At 35.8% G+C, this 26,311-nt stretch overlaps 1 protein-coding gene across 1 annotated transcript in view; it reads left to right on the forward strand.

Moving 5' to 3' along the window:
- The first annotated feature begins 338 nt into the window (after nt 1-338).
- LOC111155601 (DnaJ heat shock protein family (Hsp40) member C1) overlaps nt 339-26,311 on the forward strand; it is a 224,017-nt gene continuing 198,044 nt past the window's right edge. The window contains exon 1 of the mRNA XM_022515864.1: nt 339-712. Coding sequence (XP_022371572.1) covers nt 500-712 — 213 coding nt within the window. The 5' untranslated portion in view covers nt 339-499. The remainder of the gene's footprint in view (nt 713-26,311) is intronic.

Raw genomic sequence — 26,311 nt, forward strand, 5'->3', positions numbered from 1 at the left:
CACGTGCCTTAATCTGTGTAAATAAACGTACAGCTCCTCAGTGGGTGCCAGCGACAAAAACGCATTTTTCCGAGGCCGGGATCTGGGGCACCCGGCTTCCCTACTTCCGGCCCCGCCCACCGTCCCGCGGTTGCTAGGAGACGTGATGTCACCGGAAGAGAGGCCTGGGATAGGCTGAGGCGAGGGGAAGCCTCTCCCCCTCTGCAACCTCAGCGCCCGGCGCTGGCTTTACAGCTGTTTTTAGGCCTGGGGGTGAGGGTCTGCGGAAGGTAGACCCGGTTGCCGCTCCGCCAGCCTACCCTCGGCTTCGTTCGCCCGCTTCTGCCGCCCTCGCCCAGCCGCTGGGGGCGGGGGGACGGGGACCCTGGGAGGGCTACTTCCGTGCGGCTGCCAGTGCTTCTGACTGACAGGCACTGTCCCCACAGCCCGCGCTGCCCGCCACGTCCCCGGTCTCGGCCGAAGGCACAGCGTGGCGGGTGACCTTTCCGAGCCCAGCGCGATGACGGCTACCTGCTCCCGGCTGGCCCGGCTTCCTCGGCGCCGCTGGCGTCGGCCAGTCCCGTTCCCGCCGCCACCGCGGCCACTGCTCTTGTTGCTGCTGCTACTGGCGGCCGTAGGGCCGGCACACGGCTGGGAGAGCGGAGACCTGGAGTTATTTGACTTGGTGGAGGAGGTGCAGCTCAACTTCTACCAGTTCCTCGGGGTGCAGCAGGTAAGCGGGGCCGCCGGCCTGCCCGAGGGCTGCGCCTACTTGGGCCACTCCGGGGTAGAAACCTGCGGGTACGGGCAGAAAGGAGGGGGTGGGGCGGGCTTTGACCCTGTTTCCTCCGAGGGAGCCAGGCGCCGCGGCCAGCACCTGGTCTTCCTGAGCTCTGGCTGCCTTCCTCACCTGGGCCCATTAGGGTCTCCTCGTAACCCCAGCCGCAGAATTTGCCCCCCTCCCCTAGTTCCTCGTCGCGGTGCTCCTCTTCTCAAGTTCCGATCTCAGTGACAGGTTGGACGGTGCCACCAGCCTGGGGTGGTGATACCTTCTCTTACCTCTGCCATTCTGGGGAAGATCCTTCCACCCAGCTGTGTTGGAGAAAGAAGGAGGAGGAGTATGGGTAGACCTTTTACACCTTCCCTTTCCTGCCCCCTGAATGTGGAAAGAATAGTCATGGCTTCCCTAAATTTTCACCTACCCAGTTACACTTATTTTAGTTGCTTTCTTGCCTCTTCCTTTCCCGGAAGATAGGGAATGCGTTTTGGTCGGCGTCTGTGTTGCAGAAGTTTTTCTTGCCCTGTACTATGGACTTTTTAGCCTGTTGGATAGGGGTTCGTATCACAGTTTTGAAATCTGGAGGATCCTGAAGCCTCCACCAAGTTGGTCCTAGAATTAGAGTAAAAGAGGCTCTTAAGTTTTCTGGGCATCGGAGGCACTTGGGGTGCTGCTACAGGAAGAGAAGCCCAACCAGTAGCACAAAATCGTTTTCTTTTTGTTTTCCTTTCATTTCTTTTCTTTCCTTTTTTAGCTTGAGGCTAACTTGTAAAGTTCGTTTGTTGCGCTTTACTCCTACCTTGGGAGTGGTAAGTGAGGGTAGATATCCAGTCTCTATCTGAAACCTACTGCCAAGAAGAAGATGGCATTTCACTGATTTAAGGATTATGGGGTGAAAGATTTAGAATTTCACACAATCAGATTGAGTCCTTCAAAAAATGCTTTGAATGGTTATGTGGGTAAAAAAAAAAAATTAAGGTTTACCAACAATTGTCATCCTAGACAAGGTATGATGTCATTCATGACTAGATATGAAATGTACATTTTCCCCCTATTAACTATCATAAATTTGTATGAACTATTGAGTTTGACACTAAATGGAAATTTACATTTAATGAAAAATAATGGAATATAAAATTGCATTTACCCCGGCACAATGATTTTAAGAATTTCATTTTTGTAAGAGTTATAAAGTGTAAGCATTTCGCCACTTAAGAGTCTCACCTGCAAACAATTGTGTGATATGTCTAGGTTCATTATCTTCACCTGGTGCCATTTCACCTGGTGCCACTTGCTTCTCACGGAGACAAAATAAACCTCATTTTCAGAGTGAATGATACTACAATATGTGTAGAAATCATTAGTGAAAATATAACTCTGAAGACTTTTGTGAGTATCTTTAATATCAAGAATCCTTTTTAGAATTTATCATGATTACTCTAGCTAGAGTCTTTTTAAAGATTTTATTTCTTTATTTGAGAGAGAGAACACAGGGAGAGGGAGAGGGAGAGGGAGAAGCAGACTCCCTGCTGAGTAGGTCCTTCCCCCACTCTGCCCCCCCCCCATCATGACCTGAACAAAGGCAGGACAGTTAATCTACTGAACCATCCAGGGACCCCTAGAGAGACTCTTATACATAACTTGTCCAGAGATCTTGAAGGTGCTTTCCAGTTACTCATGGAAAATTAGGCCTTTTAAAAGAATACGGAAATTTAGTAGCAGTAGTTTAAAATTTAGATTATATAATCTAGCTTGCATGTGAACCCTCATAAAATTTTCACTTAGTTTCATCTAGTTTCATTTCAGAGTTAATTAGGCAGTGTGAATAATCAGAGTACTTCCCTGTGTGGACAAGGATGGGAAAATAAAGAAGCATAGATGATCAAGAAGATTCCATGTCAAAATAGAATTCTAAAAGAAGGATCCAGGAAATTGTTTTAATCTCTGTTTCTCTACCTAGCAGTGTTGAAATTGGAAGGAATGCCAGAAGAAATTTTATCCTATCCGAGCAGAGACACTGATTGGAGCAAGTTGTTTACATTACATTGAATAGTAACTTTCTTGAAAGACTTTTAGTGGACCAGAAATTTGGTAGAGACAAATGCAGCCTCTTTTTGGTTCTTAATGTGTAATTTTCAGGCCAGAGCCAATCAATCTTTTGGTGACTATCCAGACATGAGGGACCAGGACAAAGTAGATACGTTACTCAGAGTTGTTACCTGGCTCTGCACACTCATCAGTTTTGTTGTTAATTCAACAGAAATTTATTTGGTGCCTACTAAATTTTAAGCACTGAAAATTGACTGGTACATAAAACAAAACCCCCTAGCCTCATGAAACTCACGTTTTAGTAGGGGGAAATAATTGGAAACAACCAAACAAGTAAATATAAGTCAGGTGTTCAGAAAAGGCCTCTGAAGGAAGTAAGGGTTGAGTCATGTTGACAAGTTGGGAAGAGCATTCAAGAAAGGCAAATGGTGTATGCTAAGCCCTTGAGGTAAGAGCTTGCATGATATTGGAGAAACAGTAAGGAACCCAGTACAGCTGAAGCAGGGTGAACCAGGGGGACAGTAACATGAGATGAGATCAGAGTCATGGACCACGGCTATTATGTATAAGTAAGTTGGGGATCCATGTTGGGGGTTGAACTGAAGAGGTACATGATTTGACTTAAATTTCAGAATGATTATTGTTTGAGGAGTGTTTGTATGTCATTAGTTACTTAGTGGGATAATTGTGATGTAGAATGTAGAGCGGATCTGGTCAAATTGTAGATTTAGTTAGAACAAAGAGCTGACAGAATTTTACTGATTGTTTGAATGTGGGATATGAAGGGGAAAAAGTTGAGGATAATCTAAAGCTTTTGGCCTCAATAATTATATAAATGCTTGTCTAATTGCCGTTGTTACTACTGAGATGGAGAAGCCTGATATAGAAGCAGTTCTGGTTGGGGGGAAATCAGAAATTTGGTTTTGGTCATGCTAAATTAAATGTTAAACATTCAAATGGATCTGGAATATAGAGAGTCGGTTATATAAGTCTGGAGTTACAAGGAGAAAGATTTGAGCTATAGCTATAAATTTGAGAGTCATTGGCACTTAAAAGGCAATTTGAAGCTGCAAAACTGAGTAAGTTTACCAGGGAGGGTGAAAGTAAGAAAAACAGAGGTCTGGGAGGTAAGCCATGGGCATTCCAAACTTTAAGAGTCAGGGAGATGTGGGAGAACCAGCAAAGGCCATGGAGAAAGAACAGCCAGTGAAGTAGGAGGCAAACCAAGAAAAAGACAGTCTCTTTCAAGTCAAGAAAGTAGTGGATATTCTTTCCTTGTTGAAGATTTGTCCGAATGGTCGTGGGTTCATTCTTGGTTTTTTATTCTGTTCCATTGATCTCTGTGTCTGTTTTTGTGCCAGTCTTGATTACTATAGCTTTGTAATATAACTTGGAAGTCCGGAATTGTGATGCCTCCAGCGTTGCTTTTCTTTTTCAAGTTTGCTTTGGCTATTCAGGGTTTTTTGTGGTTCTATACAAATTTTAGGATTGTTTGTTCAAACAATTTTTGTGAAAAATGCTGTTATTTTGATATGAATTACATTAAGTGTGTGGATTGCTTTGGGTGATACAGATATTTTAACAATATTTATTCTTCCAATCCATGAGCATGGGATGTCTTTCTATTTCTTTGTGTCATCTTCACTTTCTTTAATCAGTGTTTTACAGTTTTCAGAGTATAGGTCTTTCACCTCTTTGGATGGGTTTAGTCCTAGGTATCTTGTGGGTTTTGGTGCAGTTGTAAATGAGATTGATTCCTTGGTTTTCTTTCTGCTGCTTCATTATTGATGTATAGACATGTAACTGACTTCTGTATGTTGATTTTGTATCCTTATTAAGTTCATGTACCAGTTCTAGCAATTTTGGGGTGGAGTCTTTTGGGTTTTCTACATAGAGTCATGTCATCTGCAAATAATGAAAATTCTACTTCTTTCTTGCCAATTTAGATGCCTTTTCCTTTCTTTTTGCTGTGTGTTTGCTGTGGCTAGAACTTCCAATACTATGTTAAATAATAGTAGTGAAAGTGGACATCCTTGTCTTGTTCCTGACCATTGAGGAAAAACTCTCCCCATTGAGGATGATATTAGCTATGGCACTTTTGTATATGGGCTTTATTATCTTGAGGTATGTTCACTCTTATCTTACTTTGTTGAGGATTGTTATCATGAATGGATGTTGTACCTTATCAGATGCCTTTTCTGCATCTAGTGAAAGGATCATATGATTCTTGTCCTTTCTTTTATGAATGTGGTGTATCATGTTGATTGATTTGAGAATACTGAACTACCCTTGCAGCCCAGGAATAAATCCCACTTGATCGTGGCGAATGATTTTTTAATGTTCCGTTGGATTCAGTTTGCTAGTATTTTATTGAGAATTTTTGCATTCAGGTTCATTAGGGATATTGGTCCATTGTTTTCTTTTTTTGATGGAGTCTTTACCTGGTTTTGATATCAAGGTAATGCTGGCCTTATAAAATGAATTTGGAAGTTTTCTATGTTTTGGAATAGTTTGAGAAGAATAGGTATTAACTCTTCTTTAAGTGTTTGGTAAAATTTGCCTGTGAAGCGATCTGGCCCTGGATTTTTGTTTGTTGTGTGATTTTTGATTACTGATTCAATTTCTTTGCTGGTTATTGATCTGTTCAAGTTTCCTATTTCTTCCTGATTCAGTTTTGAGAATTTACATGTTTCTAGGAATTTATCCATTTCTTCCATATTGTCCAATTCGTTGACACATCGGTTTTCATAGTATTCTCTTATAATTATGTTTGTGTGGTGTTGTTACTCTTTTTCTTCATTTGTGATTTTATTTATTTGGGTCCTTTTCTTTTCTTTTTGATAAGTCTGACCAGGGTGTTGTCAATTAAATTTTTTCAAATAACCAGCTCCTGTTTTCATCTGTTCTTTTAGGGTTCTTTTTTGTTTTTGTGGGTTTTTTGGTTGTTGTTTGTTTTTTAGTTTTATGTCATTTATTTCTGTGCTAATCTTTATTATTTCCTTCCATCTACTGACTTTAGCCTTCGTTTGTTCTTCTTTCTCTAGCTTCTTTAGGTGTAAAGTTATGTTGTTTAAGTTGAGATTTTTCTTGCTTTTTGAGGTAGGCCTGTATTGTTATGTACTTGCCTGTTAGGACTGCTTTTGCTGCATCCGAAAGGTTTTGGACCACTGTATTTTCATTTTCACTTGTCTCCATGTATTTTTTGTATTTCTTCTTTGATTTCCTTGTTGACCCATTCATTTAGTAGTAGGATGTTTAATGTCCTGTATTTGTGGTCTTTCCAAATTTTTTCTTGTGGTTGACTTCATTTTTCATAGTGTTGTGGTCATAAAATGTGCATGGTATGATCTCAGTCTTTTTTGTACTTGTTGAGGCCTGATTTGTGACCTAAAATGTGATCTGTTTTGCAGAGTACCCCATGTGCACTTGAAAAGAATGTGTGTTTTGCTGTTTTAGGATGGAATGTTCTGAATATATCTGTTAAGTCCATCTGGTCCTATGTATCATTAATTTTTTTAAGATTTTATTTATTTATTTGTCAGAGGGCTCACGAGCACAAGCAGAGGGAGAAGCAGGCTCCCTGCTGAGTAAGGAGACTGATTCAGGACTTGATTCCAGGACCCTGGGATCATGACTTGAGCTGAAGGCAGATGTTTAGCCAACTGAGGCACCCAGGCATTCCTCAGTGTGTCGTTCAAAGCGGTTGTTTCCTTGTTCATTTTCTGTTCAGATGATGTAAGTGGTGTGTTAAAGTCCCCTACTATAATTGTATTATTATCTCTTAGCTCCTTTATGTTTGTTATTATTTTATATATTTGGGTGCTTCCATGTTGGGTGCATAAATATTTACAATTATTAGATCTTCTTGTTGGATCGTCCCTTTTATTATGATACTGTGCCCTTCTTCATCAGTTGTTACAGTCTTTTTTTTGAAGTCTGGTTTGTCTGATACAAGTTTCACTACTCTGGCTTTCTTTTAACATCTATTTGCATGACAAATACTTCTCCATCCCCTCACCTTCAGTCTGCAGATATCTTTAGGTCTAAAATGAGTCTCTCATAGGCGGTATATAGATGGGTCTTGTTTTTTAATCCATTCTGACACCCTTTGTCTTTTGATTGAAGCATTTAGTCCATTTACATTCAGAGTAATTATTGGTAGATATGTATTTAGTGCCATTTTATTACTTGTTTTGTCTTTGTTTCTGGAGATTTTCTCTGATCCTTTCTTTGTCTGTTTTGGTCTTTCCTTCATACTCTAAGAGTCCCCTTTAATATTCTTTGCAGGGCTGGTGTAGTGGTCACAAACTCCTTTAGCTTTTGTTTGTCTAGGAAAATATTTATCTTTCCTTCAATTTTGAATGATAGCCTTGCTGGATAGACTATTCTTGGCTGCAGATTTTTTCTTCAGCGCTTTGAGTATATCATGCTGGTCCCTTCTGGCTTGCCAAGTTTCTGTTGAGAAATCCGCAGATTTGCCTTATGTGTCTTCCCTTATAAGTTAAGGACTTATTTTGTTTTGCTCCTTTTAAGATTTTTTTTTCTTTATCACTGTATTTTTCAAATCTAATTACAATATGTCTTGGTGTTAGCCCACTTTTGTTGATTTTGATGGGAATTCTCTGTGCCTCCTGAATCTGGATATCTGTTTCCTTCTCCAGATTAGGAAATTTTTCAGCTATTATTTTCTCAAATAAATTTTCTGCCTCCTTTTGTCTCTTCTACTTCTGGGACTCCAGTGATACCAATGTTACTATGTTTGATGGAATCACTGAGTTCCCTAAGTCTGTTCTCATGTTCGCTAATTCTTCTTTCTCTCTTTTGTTCAGCTTCATTATTTTCCATTTTTCTGTCCTCTGTGTCACTTATTTTTTCCTCTGATTCTTCCAGCCTTGTGTTCATTGCATCAAACCTGTTTCCAATCCTAGTTACTGCATTTTTCATTTCTGACTGTTTTTTAAAGCCTTTAGTTTCGTGGTAAGGGTCTCCCTGAAGTCTTCCTTTCTTTTCTGAAGCCCAGCTGAAGTGATTACTGTGTTTTAAGTAAAATCACAGTATTCTATTTTAAGAGCTAAATATTTTGTTTTTTTTACTTATATTTGCTGAAATTTTGTTGAAGAGCGTCATCAGGTCTTAATTAGAAATTTAGTTCAGAATCTGGGTCTTATTCCTGTCCTTGTAAATACTACGGTAAGGTTAGGATTCATTCACTTATTTAGTAAGTGTTTCTGATTAATGTCATCTCACCGACTGAAATCTGATATGTAATTGAGCATGTTGCAAAAGCAAGAGTATGCCACATTCTACATTTCTGGTTAGAATGTTTTTAAAATAATGTTTCATTATTAGACACCCATTTTTGTGCCAGCGAGGCAGTAAGCATAAAGCTCTGTGCAGCTACACAGTCAGCTAATAGAGTTTGAATTGTTAAAGGTGAAGAGTAATTGTTGAAGATAAGAGTCTAAGATCAAGTATTAAATAAAGAGTATGTCATAATATAAACAGTGGAAAGTGGAAAAGAAGCAATATAAAAATACCACTGAGAGCAAACACTAGAATTCTAAGAAGGAATAATTTCCTTGGGTAAACGAATTCTGGAATACATGCAACTCCTGGTTATAGAAGGCACAAGAATCTTAAAAAGCTACGTGAGACTCTAATGAGCAGTAGTCAAAACAAGTTAAGACCAGAAGGATCATTGTCATTTACTGGAAGGGTCTGAACAGATCATATAGAAATCATAAGGTTCATATACATGCCTACGAAGGAAGCTAGAGACTTCTTACTTCTAGTCAATTTTTGAGGACTTTATTCATACCACAGCAAAATGGCTCAAATTATGGAAGCTATCCCATGACCAACTGAAGTTACACATTACCAGGAAGCTTCTCAAATTAGTTATTTTCAATGATCACACTTCTAGTTAACAGATAAAAGATTAGTATTCATATTCTTTTCTGACTTTAAGTGGTGTTTTTTGTTAATAGCTGGTTTCTAAATTTGATTTAAGGAAGTTAACATGTATGTATAATGTAGGATGGTTGGAAATTGTGATTTTATTTGTTGTTGATCATATCCTATCTTATGGTATTCTTTTTAATGGATCTTTTATCGATGGTAGGAAATAGACTTCTTATGTTTAAAGAATTTTGGTTTAGACATTTGATAAAGTTCAAATGATTACCGTGCTATACAATTCTATAATAGTTATACAGAATTAATGTTTCGACTTTTTGTATCATGCCTTTGTAAGTAGTATATGAGGTTCAACTTAGAATAAATTAGATTGATCTTCAAATTAGTTATTGTGGAAAGTGTCAGAGGTTTTCAAAAATATTACCATCTCTTAAACTATTATTGAAACTACTTATTTTGAATCACCTCCCAGCCTGCAGCATATTTGGCAGATTATTCTCATTAATAGTGCATTTTTAGGAAGGATTTCATTTTCAGCTGTAGCTAATAATGACTTGGAGCTAAATTTGGCGACTAAATTAGGTTAGCAGGCTTGGGTAAATATAGTTTGAACTGATAAAGAGATCTGTATATAAATTTCATATAAGGTTCATAAACTAGTTTAAGGCCTGTTCTCAAAGAAGAGTTGCAGAGAAGTTTGGAGCAATATCAATGACTTTTGGAATGCTTATTACTTTGTGTATAGCAAATTTTTTAAAGATTCTTTACCTAAAGGAGAACAATATATAAAGATTACCTTAATTTTAGAGAGGTAGGAAAATACTGAGCTAGAATGAAATAATTAATTTGCCTGCTTTTAATATTAAAAACAAGTATTCATTATATACTACTTCTGTAATAAAGCTAGTTAAAGCAGAGGGGAGAGGAACCAGAATAAATGTTAGAGATAGGGACAATACCTGAGAATACCACTGAGGTGAGAAAGTAGGAAGTACATAGGGAGAAGGAAATGTGGAAAAATTCAAAAACTTCAAAAACTATAAGTAAAAATGGTAATGGAGTAATATCTCCATCTTGTGGCCTTCTTTGGATATTGTTATTAAAAATGTGGAGGAGTTGTATTTTCACAACTGTAGGCATAAGTAAAAATAAAATAATGAATCAGGTGGAAATAAAATATGGGTCAGAGATTTTTGGAGTGTTTTGTGGGGATGTTTAAAACCAAGTTTCCCAATTGATGTGCTATAAACAACTGTGTTTAGATAGTGATGTCCTCTCTTGATGGAACTTAACGGTTTACTCCAATGTGTCTTTACAAATATAATTTTCTGGGGCGCCTGGGTGGCTCAGTGGGTTAAAGTCTCTGCCTTCAGCTGGGGTCATGATCTCGGGTCCTGGGATCAAGCCCCATGTCAGGCTCTCTGCTCGGCGGGGAGTCTGCTTCCCTTTCTCTGTCTCTGCCTGCCTCTCTGCCTACGTGTGATCTCTGTCAAATAAATAAATAAAAATCTTAAAAATATATATATATAATTTTCTGTGAAATGCCATGGTATGAAAAAGGTTGGAAAAGTACTATAAAGCACTATAAAGATACAGTTCTGATGTTTTCCAGGAGAAAATTTATAAGCATATGTGTATTGTATGCTAATACACATTAGTAATTATATATTATATATTATATACATATTCTTTATATAGAATATAATGTATTCTATATATAATATATATAATTCTTTATGGAATATATTTTATATATAATATATATAATTCTTTATATAGAATTAATCTATATAATAGATTATATGTAATATATAATATGTATAATATAATATATAATATAATTACAATATAATATATAGAATATGTATAGAATACATATCTGCAAATACACACACATACATAAATATGATTGTCCTGTAAAATGAGTCTTATTAAAATCTTGGCTATACTAAAGATCCTTATTTAGGGGGCACCTGGGTGGCTCAGTGGGTTAAAGCCTCTGCCTTTGGCTCAGGTCATGATCCCAGGATCCTGGGATCGAGCCCCGCATCAGGCTCTCTGCTCGGCACAGAGCCTGCTTCCTCCTCTCTCTCTGCCTGCCTCTCTGCCTGATTGTAATTTCTGTCTGTCAAATAAATAAATAAAATCTTAAAAAAAAAAAAGAAGCATCTGTCACATTTAAAAAAAAAGATCCTTATTTAGCTCTCATAGATGCAAAAACATTATTTACTGTATCAGTGTGAGAATCTGACTATAAAAGGAATCAATAAGTCTTTGATGACTCAGTGTCCTTCAGATTCTTGATTACTCATTCTGGATGATGGAATAACCTTTAAACATTACCATAGTTTGCAGTAACTTAGAGGAATACTTTAATTATTTGTACCAATCCTCTGTGTGAAGAGGATACAAATGACTTTGGAATATATAAATAAATAAATTCTGAGTAGCCTAAAGTAATATTTGGGACATTAGGAGATAGGTAATATCTTACTTAGAAATCCAACTGATGTATATTTCCAAATGCTAAATTTGGAGCATTTGACACTTTTTCAAGATATTGATTCCTTAGAGCAGCACTGTGTTTTAGATATATAATACAAACCACGTATGTAATTTTAAATTTTTTTAGAAACTACATTTAGAAAGTAAAAAAGCAGATTAATTTTAATAATATATTTAATGCAATGTATCAAAAATATTCCAACATGTAATCACATTTAAATAATTATTAATGAAATAGTTTACATTCTAGCTTTTTTAGTGTCCTCAAAATCTGGTATGTATTTTACATTTATACTTCTAGTACACTTCAATTCAGATACTAAGTTTTGATAGAAAATACTTGATCTGAATTGAGATATCATAAAATATGCTGCTAATGAGTGGATTCGTGTACCCCAAATCTTCTAAGCACACTTAAAAGCTTTCTAGTAACTGAATCAAGCATCATGTTTTAAATTTAAATGTAAATTAATCAAATAAAATAAAAAATCTGGTTTTTAAATTGTACTAGTGCATTTCAAGTGCTTAAATATGGCTAATGGCACCACTTTGGAAAGCACAGGCTTAGAAAATTAACATTTCTGTGTTGTATAGATATATCTAAATATTTTGGAATAAAGCTACTTATTACTATGTCTATCTTGTCAGGGACATAGTTTGTACTTTTTGTATATATTTTTTAATTTTAGCTAAGCATTGTTTTGTTGCTTTCTTTTGTTTTTAGATTGTTCCAGTTTTGCTAGATATCATCTTCCTTGTTAATTATCTGTACATTTTTCCATTCCTTTCTTTGGCCTATAAAGGCTGTTAGTATAGTCCATGCTACTCTTCTAGGGACAGTGGGTTCTCTATGTCCATGCATAGAGAATTATATGCTAATAAGGGTGTTTTCAAATTATCAGCTTGATTCAAATGGGTTATTTACTTTTGCTGATTTGCCTGTTGTATTTGATAATTCTTAAAGTTATTAATATGTTAAGTTTTCAATGTTTCTTTAACCAAGAATTCACCAGTGTTCCTGGTTTGTAATTAACTTTGAGGTTGCCCATTCTATTTATTCTGAAACTCATCCATCAGATATATTGCTAGCTATGAAATAGTATATTCTCTAGTGTCATCTATTTTGATTATTATAGCTCTAATGAAATGGTTTTAAAGGAGATTTCTAGAAGCAGTTCTATTTATGTGCCACTATTTTGGCTCTTTATCAATCAGGGATGCCAAATCATCCTTTTTTACTAGCTGCCTCTGCCACCTCTACATAGCTCCTAGTAAGTATTGCCTTCCTTTTGAGTGAATAATTGTCGGTCTTTTTGAATTTACCTTTTGTAATTTCACACATAACTGAGGAAAAGAAGTAGATCTTAATGTTGATGATTTTTGTATGTAGCTCTTGTTGTTTTAAGTAATCCTAGTACAGGGGGTCCTGGGTGGCTCAGTCAGTTGAGCATCTGACTCTTGATTTCAGCTGAGGTCATGATTTCAGGATTGTGAGATGGAGCCAGGAGTCAGGCTCCCTGCTCTGCAGGGAGTCTGCTTGAGATTCTTTCTCTCCTTCTGCCCTTACCCCTGTGCGTGTGCATTCTCTCTCTCTCTCTTTCTCTTTCTCTCAAATAAACAAATCTTTTTTTAAAATCCTAGCACAAGAAAGAAATTGCACTGAGGTCAAAAATGTTAAAAATTCTATGTTGAGTCAAAAAACAACAAAAACAAAAATTTAAAAACCAGTAAAAGAATCCTGAATTTGGAAGAGATCTCACCAATCTTTCCTCATATAGGAATCTCTTCTATAGGTCTTCTAGCAGATGGTCATCCACTCTGTTTTATTTATGTCTGACAATGGGGTTATGAAATAGCCTGTTAAGTTTTGGGATAGTAGTACACAGTGGAAATGTTATTTTTATGTAAAGCCAAAATCATAATTCTTACCTACTTTCAGCTTCATTTGCAATCTTCTTTTGGAGTACCGCTGAATATATATTCCCTCCAAATTATTGCTGTGAAATATCTTAAGATAAAATGCACAAGGAAAATAATTACTTGTTGATTCTTTCTCCAGTAGTAAGGTTACTCCAAAAAACCAAGAACCCCACAATTCTTTATGGATCAGTTATACCTCAATAAAGCTATTAAAAAGAAAATATACTGGCAACTTGAAGGACCTTCTTGTTTTCATGGTCTTTAGATATGTACTAAATCCACCCAGAGAAGACCCAAGCCATCGTAGTTGCAGTTGTCTTAGAACTCTACTAAGCATGATTTGAGATTGCTATAAATGATTCCCTGGGGTCATCAAAGTCAGCAACAGCAAATTTCTGGAAGTTGAAAACATAAGATGATTTGGGGTATGTCAGCTTTGATAATATGAGCTACAAGATTAATTTAATTAAAACTGTACCCAGAAGTTGTTATAGACTCTTAAAAAAAGAGGGATGCATATGTGCCATTGTATAGGTCATGTGTCTACTAAAAACCTCCTATCATCATGATAGAAAAATATTTTAGACTTTGAGATGACTATAAAGAGCTGCACATAGGTGATTCAACTTGAAGGAAATAATTTCTCTTTTATAATTAAGATGTTATATTTCTTTCAGCGAAATTTTAGTTTACAAGTTTATCTTGAGCGGGTTTCTCTCTCCTTTTCAGGCATACAGCCCTCCCTAGGGGCTTCACAGTGGCTTTTACTCCTATAGACAGCTTAGGGCTCCCTCCTGAGGTTATACTGGGGCCACTGCAGATTCAGCTACCAAGCCTGCAGATCGCTTGGCCTGGTCTCAGCTGTGGCGCTGAAACCATGGCCTCTCACCATCTCAGATACGTAATATTTTATAAGCTGTAGCCTCAGGTAGTGAGTGGCCTTTTCGCTTTTTACTCCCCACACCCCACACCCCACACCCCCACCCCCGCCCAAAGGTGGTAGAGTCCCACTGTAACTGTTGGTTTCAAGCACTGAGCCTAGCTCTGATCCCAGGCCTTTTGTAGAGTACTTGTAGTCCTTATTACTCTGTGAGAGTCGTACTTCTCTATTACTGCCGGCTTGTAGGTGTGGAGTCCAGTAGACCTACACCTTAAGCTCTCACTGGGGCTACAAGTTTCCATTTGTTTTTGTCTGTAGAGATACTTACCTAGTATTTTTCATGGTTATGTGTTTGTAATTTTCTCTCTAAATTTTTTCATTGGTATGTATTTGGAGTGGGGTTAGGGAGGAAGTCCCTCAATTCTTGCAGTGCCACTTTAACCCTGGAATATTTTTTAAAGCTGTATTTCTTTTATAATAATCACTATTTTTTTTAAAGATTTTATTTATTTATTTGACAGACAGAGATCACAAGTTGGCAGAGAGGCAGGCAGAGAGAGAGGAGGAAGCAGGCTCCCCGCTGAGCAGAGAGCCCGACGCGGGGCTCGATCCCAGGACCCTGAGATCATGACCCGAGCTGAAGGCAGAGGATTTAACCCACTGAGCCACTCAGGCGCCCCAATAATTGCTATTTTTAATGCTAGTTTTCCTGTTATCTAAGAGCATTTTACCATTTATCATCCAGAAGTATAATCAGGCCTATTATTCACAGTAATATAAGAGACTATTACTTAGATATTAAAAGGAACAATAGACCTTTCACTTTCTGACCACTATTACTAGATTTTATTCAAGTGTGGGTGCTAAAACAGTCAAGTAACATTTCTAAAATAATTGGATCCTGCAAGGTTTTGAATGTGGTAATAAGTAGACCACATTACCTCAGAGTAACATGTATGGCCCTGTTGTTGGAGATGCCCAGAGGAGAGTTCTGAACTTTGCCTTGAACCTAGTTAGAGAAATATGCCAGATGGGGAGAAAAACAGCGAAACAACATACATGGCATAAAAACCATTGCTGGGGGAAATGAATGGTCCTAAAGTTAAGTTATTTACAGGTCATGTCAGCTGTAAATATGTGCTATTTGTTAACCTCTTAAAAAGACTCTCTCTCTCTGGTTCCAAATAACATTACATTCTTTCATATTCAGTCTTCAAAGATGCACAAAACAAAACATAGGACAGTCAGGGTTAACTTTACTGAAAACTGTTTTAGTAATCAACTTGATGAAATACTAAAATCATAGAATTTCAGTGGATATTAACTTCAAAGAATTGGATGATCCTTAATTGAAGCTTCAAGAAATGATTTAAGGAAAGAGGTATACAATTCAGATTTACAAGGAAGATATAGAGTCCTTTCATTCTGGATTCATAGGACTCAAATATAATCAGTATAATACAATTTGAGGAATATGTTTGTTTTGTAATTATTATGTACATTTAATATTTAGTTTTTAATACCAAAGAGGTCTTTAAAGATACTAACATGGAAGAGAGCAGTGGTATAATGATCTTTTAAAAAGACATTTCACTTACAGTCATTGTTGGTTTTCTAATGTGGATAACAATACTGTCTCTGCAGTGGTTCTCTGCAGTAATGTTTCTAACCTTTGTTTTTGTGACAGAATAGAGTTTGCAAAGCTATCTAGAATATGTTATGAAACTGATAATAAAGCCTATTTTTCATATTTGTTAATTCATTCTTCTGAAAGCATTAATCATAGTAAATAATTGGAAACAATCAAACTTTAACATGAGAATGTTTCAGTAAATTATGACATTCTTGGTGTGATGTGTAATCATTAATAACAGTATATGTGAAAAGGTACATAGCAACATGGAAAAATACTTATAATGTAAGTGAAAAAAGCCAAATATCAAGTTGTTCATATTCATATTTGGTTATAATTTTGTAGGCATTATATACATGCACAAAGGTGAGACAGTAGCGTGAACTAATGGAAGAGTTTGAATTTTGGGATTAGTAGGATTATTTTATTTAGGGGTGAATATTTCCTTTAAGAGTTCTGTTAATATTAGTAATATATACCCATGTAAGTTCTTTTACTTTGGGAAAAAGAATAATATATAATTAATCACAATTAGATAAGCTAAATTAACAACATATCTTCATATTTATTAGATAAATTTAATAGATATTTTTAAGTTGCCTTTAACTTATAACCTATTTAAAATAAGTGGGATGAGTAAGTGGGAAGGAAATGAAATAAGACGAACAAATTTAGACTAAAAAACCCATCTATACATTTTGTTATTGTAAAAAATATATTAAGTAATTTCTAACAATTATTTCAGTGAATCGGAAACTATTTCACCAATTTCAGATGTTAATCACTTGAGAAATTAATAGCTTGGGTCAAATGAAGTAGCTTTAAGGTTGTAAGTATAGTTAGGATAAGCTGCAGATATAATTCTTCATTCTAGCAAACAAACACCATGGTATCCTAGCCAAGAAAGCCAACTAATAGGTTTTGAGGATGAGACCACACTTCAATGCCTCTTAACTTTCTATTATTTTTCTGAATGTTTTTATGTATGTATACAGTATATTATAGATATTGTTGAGCAACCAGCTATCTTATAGGCTTATTTATAATTTCTTCAGTCCTCATAGTGCATATAGTTTAGAGGTGTGCTGTCCAGTATTGTAGCCCCTAGCTACATATGACGGTCAGGCACTTGAAATGTGGCTAGACAAAGAACCTTAATTTTACATTTTATTTAACTTAAAATTAAGATTTTAAATCTAAAGGAGTATAAAATATTTTCCCATTAAACGCAACTTTATTGTTTGGGTAGGACTACATTTCACTTTTACCATCAAAAATTTGGCTTATTCATTTAGATGTGCTGGCCATGTAAGATATATATTGATTTTGAAGACTTTATATAAAAAGTAGTGTGAAATATCTCAGTAATTTTAATATTGATTATATGTTGAGAAGAATATTTTGGTTTAAAATATTATTAAAATTAATTTTATATATTTTTCCTTTTTAAAAATGTGACTACTAGAAAATGTAAAGTTATACATATGGCTTGCATCATATTTTTATTGGACAGTGCTGGCTTACTGCAGGAATCACCAAAGTATGACCTGTCCCTGGTTTAGATTTCTGAGTGGAAGAACAGGTACTAACTTTGCCCAGGGTTCAAAAGATCATTGTTGGGCTTGGGGAAAAAATGTTGAAGCTTCTATTCACTTATATTTTATCCTTTAAAATCTCATATTTTCATATATGTTTTATAATATATATTAGTATGGTAACAGACTACATATAAGTTAATGAATAAATAGATATATAAGGTTCAAATACGAATACAAAAATTTTTTATGGGTAGTTTATACAACTAAAAATATATGGAGGTCGGGATGCCTGGGTGGCTCAGTTGGTTAAGCAGCTGCCTTCGGCTCAGGTCATGATCCCGGCATCCTGGGATCAAGTCCCACATCGGGCTCCTGGCTCAGCAGGGAGCCTGCTTCTCCTTCTTCCTCTGCCTGCCATTCTGTCTGCCTGTGCTCGCTCTTTCTCCCTCTCTCTCTCTCTGACAAATAAATAAATAAAATCTTAAAAAATATATATATATATGGAGGTCATAATTGAGAGGGTGCTGTAAAAGAGAGAAAAAGAGTGAAAGACAAGGCTTTTGAATTAATGGAGTAAGGAGCTCAGCAAATCTGCTCTCCCGCCCCCGAGCCCCATGATGAAATTTTACAAAATTGTCAAAAACAACTATTTCAGGACTCTGAAAATTGAACAAAGACATATGACAAATTGAGAAGTATTTATAAAAAAAATAAGCTGGTGAACTTCAGGTAATGTAAGTGGGAGTTGGTGACATTTTTGCCTGGGATTGTACCCGTCCATCCCTTTAGCTCTCTTTGTGAAGTAGTGGGCAGAGCAAACTATAAGAATCAGCTTCGGGGCACCTGGGTGGCTCAGTGGGTTAAAGCCTCTGCCTTCGGCTCAGGTCATGATCCCGGGGTCCTGGGATCAAGCCCCACATCGGGCTCTCTGCTCAGCAGGGGAGCCTGCTTCCTCCTCTCTCTGACTGCCTCTCTGCCTACTTGTAATCTCTGTCTGTCAAATAAATAAAATCTTTAAAAAAAAAAAAAAAGAATCAGCTTCACTGCTGGTGGAAGGTGCTGACCTGATTTGGAGTGAAACAGAAAAGTCTATTGCCATTGGATGTAGTCAGGATTACTAGCTATTTCAGTAGCAAACAAATAGGGAAGGCCATGATCACAGCCTGCCTGAGGTTGTGATCCTAGATAGGGCAAGCAATAACCCAGTAGAATAGTCAAAAAATTAACTAGGAGATCCAGAGAATAAGACACTCATGTGGGCTTTGATAGCATCCCCATGTCCATTATAATCTGGAAGACCGTGGAGGGAATGGAGAAGGCTCAAGCTATTCACACATTCCAGCCTCAACAAGAGATCTTATGCATACACAGATAAGCCACAAGAGGGTCAAACAGAAAGTAAGAGCCTGCAAAGACTTAAAAAAATGCCTAAATTATGAATATGTCTCCTTGCTGACACACAGACCCATCATCAAAAAGCAGAAGCTTTACTGGCCTAAGATGTTTGAGCACAACCCCTAGCCAATGATTGACTAATCATTAAACTGTGTTGTGCAAGCTTAAAAATAAAAACAAGAGGGGAAAAAAAAACCCAAGTGCAGATTTCAGCAGCTACACACCACACAGAAGATGGACTCCATACAATAACCCCTGGCAGATCACTGAACATACAAACAAAAATGGAAGAGCAAGCCCCAGTGGAAGGGGGTAATTAGAATCTAAGGTGCGCCAGTGTATTATCAAATAGCAAGTTTTCAACAAAATCTGTGATACATACAAAGGAAAAACAAAGTGATCTGTACTCAGGGAAAAAAAGAAATCAATAGAAACTGTGTTTAAATGGGCCCAGATGTTGAACTTAGCAGGTAAAACTTCAAAGATCCTGTTATGTTCAAAGAAACAAAGGAAGCCGTGTTGAAAAATATGAGAACAATGATTCAGCAAATAAAGAATATAAAAAATAGAAATTTTAAGAATAAAACCAAATCAAATTCTGGAATTGAAAAAGACATTAACTGAGATGAAAAATTCACTCAGTGTGATCTACCACAGATTTGAGCTGATGAAAGAATCAGTGAACTTGAAGACAGGTTAGTGGAAACTATTCAGTTTGTAAAACAGAAAGAAAACAGAATAAGAAAAATGAACAGACTCAAAAATCTGTGGGACACAATCAGGCATATCAACATGTATATAATGAAAATCCCAGAAGGACCAGAGAGAAAAAGTATGTTGAATTCCCCCAAATTAACCAAATTTGATAAAAAAAAAATATATATATATATATATATATACATATATATATATATATATATATATGTATATATATATATATATATTCATCTGTACATCCAGGAAGCTCAAAAAACCCCAAATCTTTGTGTGCAACACAAAGATATCCATACCTAAGCAAAGCAGAGTTGAATTGTAAAAATCCAAAAATAAAGAGAAAATCTTGAAAGTAAAATTTAAAAATCATGCAGGATGACAGAAATATGATTAAAAACTGACTTTTCATCAGAAACAATGGAGGCTAGAAAACAACGGGCTGGCATATTCAAAGTTCTGAAAAAAAGTGTAACCAGAAATACCATATCCTACAGACTTATCTTTCAAACAAGAAGGTAAAATAAAGACATTTCCAGATAAGCAGAGATTAAAGGAATTCATTGCTAGTAGACCTGTCTTACAAGAAATATTACAGGAAGTTCTTTTGACTGAAATGAAATGAAACCAAAGAGTAATACAAATCTGTGTGAAGGAAAAAAAAAAACCCAGAAAAATATAAATATGTAGGTACACAGTTAAATAAAACAACTATAAAACTCTGTTGTTGAACTTATATTAAGATTATATGAGAATTATATAACACAAAGAGGGAAGAAATGGAGGTATAATGGAGGAATGTTTCTATATATTTTTTCAGTAAACGGTTAGTATTATCTGAAGTACATCTTGATAAATTACAATATATATTGTAATCCTTAGAGCAACCGCTAAGAAAACAACTAAAAACTTTATGTAATAAAAATTCTAACAAAGTAAAATGAACACTAGGACATATCTATAGCTATGTAACTGAAAGGAGAAGTTGGGGGAAGGACATGAGAAATATAGAAAACAAAGCAAAATGGCAGATATAAATCCAACCATATCAATAACAAACTAAATATGACTAAATTAAACATTCCAAAATATAAAGTAGAGAATGTCAGGCTGGATTTAAAAAAGATCCAACTGTATTCTTTCTACAACAGACACTTTAGATTCAAAGACACAATCGGGGGATGCCTGGGTGGCTCAGTTGGTTAAGCCGCTGCCTTCAGCTCAGGTCATGATCCCAGGGTCCTGGGATTGAGTCCCGCATCGGGCTTCTTGCTCAGTGGGGAGCCTGCTTCTCTCTCTGCCTCTGCCTGCAGCTCTGCCTGCTTGTGTTCTCCCACTGGCGCTCTCTCTCTCTCTCCCTCTGACAAATAAATAAATAAATAAAATCTTTAAAAAAAAAAAAAAAAGACACAATCGGTTGAATATAAAAAGATGGTACAAGCATTAATGCTGTATCAGTAAGATACTAACACTAGGGAATGTACCAATATACTAATATTCTGTTGTACTAATAATAGGCAAAATTGATTTGAAGACAAAAAATATTACAGAAAACAAGGGACATTTGATAGCAATAAAAAGGACAAGTCATCAGAATATACAGCAGTTACACACATCTAAAAAGAGGACTCCAAGATACATGAAGCAAAACCTGTAGAATTGAAAGGAGCAATAGATAATCAGCAATAATAATTTAATACTCTGCTCTTAAATGATAGAATACCTAGACTGAAAATCAACAAGAATATACATTCTGTCAACCAACTTGGCCTTACTGACATCTATAGGGCACTGCACCCAAGAACAGTAGAATACACCTTTTTCCAAGTTCACATAGAACATTGGCAGGATAGTTCATATACTAGATCATAAATCAAACCTCAGTATATTTAAAAGGATTAAAATAATACAAAGTATGTTCTTTAATCACAATGGAGTTACATCAGAAATCAACAACAGAAACAAATTTGGGAATCCCCAAATATTTGGACCTTAACACATTTCTAAATTACCCATGGGTCAAAGAAAAAAAAATCACAAGGGAAATTAGAAAATATTTTGAACTGACTGAAAATTAGAACATATCACATTTAGGGGATGCATTAAGGCAGTATCTAAGTGGAATTTATAGCTTTAAATACCTGTATTAACAAAGAAAACAGATTTCACATCAGTAGCCTTAAGCATTTGACTAAAACACAAGGAGGGGAAAAAGAGCAAATTGAACTAAAAAAAAAATGAAGGAAATAATAAGGTTAGAGCAGAAACCAATGAAATATAAAACAGAAAAACAATGGAAAAACCAATAAAACCAAATTTTGCCCTTTGAAAAGATTATAAAATTGATAAACTGTTAGCTAGACTGATCAAGAAAAGAAAGAATAAATGACCAACTTCGAGAATGAAAGAAGATGTATATCACTACCAACCCTACAGAAGTTAAAAACATGAGAGAATACTGTGAACTTTGCCAATAAATTAGCAACATAGATGAAATGAACAAAGTTTATTTACCACAACTATGTGAATAGAAAATCTGAGTAGGCCTATAACAAGTAAGTAAATTGAATTAGTAATTAAAAATTTTCCATGAAGAAAAGCTTATACCCAGATGGCTTCATTGGTGAATTCTATCAAATTTTTAAGGAAGAAATAATTGTAGTCTTCTACAAACTTCCAGAAAATAGAAGAGGAGGGGAAGGAATACTTCTCAACTCATTTTGTGAGGTATTACTCTGGTAACATAAAGGTAGACAAAGAAGTCACAAGAAAAGAAAATTACAGACCAATTACTCTCACAAATGTAGATGTAGAATTTCCAGCAAAAATGTTAGTAAACGGGATCTTGCAACATATGAGATGAATTAAACACCATGATTAAGTGGGCTTTATCTCACGAATGTAAGGTTAGTTCAACATCTGAAAACCAACTAATGTAGTACAGCCTGTTAATAAAATCAAGGACAGAAACTACATGATCATTTCAGACACATGCATTTGCTTTTAAAAGCTAACTCTATTTGCATTAATAAACATAGTGACTTGATCATAGAAAGTAAGAAATATGTAATCTCTCTCAGTATATTATGTACAGCCCTAGAATAGATACATTCTCAAATGGAATTTTTGAAAGGGTGAGTTACAAATATAATAGTTGTTCTGGGAATCTTGTCCAGTGAAGAAATATATAAGTGAAAAGGAGAGGCTAAAGAGATGTGTGATCACTGACTTCAAATATTAGAATTAAGAAAAATATTTTTAGGGGCACCTGGGTGGCTCAGTGGTTTAAGCCTCTGCCTTCGGCTCAGGTCATGATCTCCTGGTCCTGGGATCCAGCCCCACATCAGGCTCTCTGCTCAGCAGGGAGCCTTCTCCTCCCCCACCCCCCACCCGCCCCACCCAGTCTTTCTGCCTACTTGTGATCTCTTTCTCTCTGTCAAATACATAAATAAAAACTTTAAAAAATATACTTTTAAATTATTTTTACTTATTTTTCATTTTGGAATACCCTAAGACAAAAAAAAAAGTGGTGAAACTAATACAAAGAGATCCTTATACCCTTTTACCTAGCTTTCCCAAATATCTTTCATAATCTTAATAAAATCATCAAAGTCAGGAAATTAACACAGATAGTACTGTTAACTGGCTTATACTCTCATTCAAATTTTGCTAGCAATCCCACTAACATTCTCTTTCTGGTCCAGATTCACCCACTTAGTTATCTTGTTGATGTTTTTCACTCTGGAACAATTCTTCAGTCTTTGTCTTTCTTGACTTTGATACTTTTCAGGAGTTATATTTTAGATATGTTTTAGAATATCCCTCAATTTGGGTTTATCTGATGTTTCTTCGTTTTATTCAGTTTATGTGTGTTTGGCACGAATACCTACAGAAGTGATGTGCCCTTTCTGGTATATTGGTAAGAACATGACATTAATGTATCTCATTACAGATGATATTAATTTTGATTATTTGGTTAAGTTTCTGCCAAGTTTTCAGCTGGAAAGTTACTATTTTCCCTCTTTCGTTTTTCTTGTGGGAAAATACTTTGAGACTATGCAAATATTTTGTTTCTCATCATACTTTTGCCCAGTAATTGCATCCATTGATGACTTTTGCCTGTCCACCTGCATTACTATGGTATTTACATGATGGTGATTTTTCTATTTCTGTTATTCTTTCTATATTTATTAGTTGGTATTGTACTGTAAAGAAGAGAGATCCCTTCTTACTTTTTAGACAGTTGCTTGTATCGGTATGCACTCATGAATATTTTATGGCTTATACTCCATTACCATCATTATTTCCATGCTGGTATTTTATCACATTTGGCCATTGAGAACTCCTTCACATTGGCTCCTCTGTTTTTTTAACTTATCCCTACTGTTTTTCAGGATGCCTTATTTTCTGGCACCACAAGGTGTTCCAGACTTTTCATATACTTCCCACTGCTCTAGCCCTGGAATCAATCATTTCTTCAAGCAGTGCTGGTTCTTTTCATTGAAGAGTAGCATTTAGAAACCAAAATATGGGCATTAAGTATGCATGTTACTTTTGTGGTGTTAATTGCATGTAGTATTTCCCAATGGAAAGAACTAGGAAATACGTGTATTTATATAGTTTCTTTAGGATCTGGATTCTGTATCTTTTGTTTTTTGCTGCCATTTCTTTAACATACCTAGCAGAATGTTTAGCACTGGATTTTTCAACCCCATAAATCTGTTATGTTTTAATTCTGAGAAAGAATGGTAAGCTGGGGAACTAGACAAAAAATTCAGAATAAAGAAAATCGAAAAGCCATGGAGAAGAAAGTTTTGATTATTATAAAAAACGGTGAAGGCATTGAAGGCCTAGAATAAACTGCTCAGAGTAGGTAAGCAGGAAAACCGTGATAGTTTTTTTAATTCATAATACCTTAATCTGACTGACTTGAAGAAGGTTTTGTCAGTAAGCCATGGTGAAAAAAGTAAATAGGATATCTCCTCTACCGGAATTCTGTCTTTAATTTGCCTTCTGTTATTTTCTACTTTATCCAGGTAGAACAGATCCAAGAACAGTTATTTCTGCTTTAACTCAATATATGACTTTCTTTTTCTGCAAAATCACACTCTAAGAAAAACAACTTATAGGAAAAAAGGATCGAATACAGCCCTCTCTGGAACTTTATAAGCATTAACTAAAACAATACTTTAAAATTTTTAATTAAATCTCCATCAGCATTTTTACTTAGCATTATAGTCAGTTCTTAAAATCCTTTAAACTCTTATGCTTATGCTTCTTTATTTGGGATAATAGTTTTAAGGTCATTTGAATAAAAATTTTAAGTATGACTCAGAGTAGAACCTATTAAACAAATCTTTTTTGCCTCTCCTCAGCTGTACTCATGGCTTCTTCAATAACTTTATATAGTGGAAACCGTAGATGTTCTTGATGTCTATAAACCAGCTACTACTTAGATTAAAGGAAGGAATTTCTGTAGATTTTTAGCTCTTTTTTAAGGTCTTCATATATTGCTAAGGCTTTCTCTAATTGTGAGAAATCTCGTTTTAGATCACTTAATACAATGAGAGTGCTGGGAGAAAACCAAGTTGTGCTGACTCAACTTTTGATTTGTAAGGACCTTATTCCATTGTTCACTAATCACATATAAGGCAATTCAAGTTAAGGAAGCATTCGTCATAACACTAATTAACCTGCAATAAGCTGAGTAACTAATTGCTCTTACGTGTGCACTTCAGTGACCATGTTTAACCAGAGTTGATATTTGTATTTTTTATAGCCTTAGATGTTTCTGATAACATTATACAAACATATCACTTGCTGAATTTACAGTCTTTGAATAAAGGGTGCCTTGTGATGTAGTTTCTTAAAAAGTATTTTAGCCTTGGGATCCTTGGGTGTTGTCGAGGCCCTTTTGTAGTGACTTTGTATATGTTTCTATTGTCTTTTAAATTCTTTCCCCCCCCCCCCCGCCTCTTTATATTCCTTTATCTATTCTGTTAGTCCCTTGCACTGTTAGGTTTTATCAATCTTTGAAAGAAGTATATGATATACTTTATAGACAGGAAATAATTTGGTAGCAGTGCAAGACAAAATAAAAGCAACTGACAGATTACTATATGTTGTCTGTAAACAATACCCCTGCCTGTGCCCTAGTATTGCCTAGTTCTGCCGAATGCACTCAAAGCTTAAGAAGTTGCTGACCCCAGGCAGCCCTTTCTGCCCAGGGGTCCTGTCCTCTTGCTTTAATAAAACCACCTATTAAAAAAAAAAGAAGTTGCTGACCCCATGCTCACCAGATTCTGAGCCTGTCTTTTCACTTGCTAATTGACTTTCTCACTTTAGTGAGAGGCTGGCTTTTTGAATTCTATAAATTACTTTATCAGTATATGAGTACTACAAAACCTTTCTTCAAGAAATAATGAAAATTCTTGTAGAGTTTGCATTTGTTTCTCTCTTGCCCTTTCCCTCCCTTTCTTGTAAAGATTTTCCTCTCTTTGTTGTTGTTGTTGTTGTTGTTTTTAAGATTTTATTTTTAACTAATCTTTACATCCAACATGGGGTTCGAACTTACAACTCCAAGATCAAGTGTCACATACTCCACTCACTGAGCCAGTTGTGTGCTCCAAGATTTCCCTCTTTTGATGGAGATACGCTTCTAAGTGACTAGTGGCTATTTATGTTTTATATTCTTTAGTACTTCTTAAATACTGTATTACCTATTTAAAAAAGTTAATCAAGAAAAATCTCACTGTATCAATATATATTTGGTGGGTAAAGAGAGAGAAGGGTGGAAGGACTTTTGAAGAGAAGAGCTTTAGGAAAAAAAAAAAAAATACACTTATCCAAATTACAAAATAGCCAAATGTTCCTGTATACAAACTAGTCATCCTCATTTAAAATTTAAAAAAAAAAAAAAAAAGCTTTGTAGTTAAATATCATCTATATGTTGGCTTAATGTACAGAATGTACCAAAATAATTTGGGAATGGGTTTTTTTCCCCTTGT

Source organism: Enhydra lutris, unplaced genomic scaffold, assembly GCF_002288905.1.
Source record: "Enhydra lutris kenyoni isolate GAN:26980312 unplaced genomic scaffold, ASM228890v2 scaffoldscaffold42, whole genome shotgun sequence".
NCBI lineage: Eukaryota > Metazoa > Chordata > Mammalia > Carnivora > Mustelidae > Enhydra > Enhydra lutris.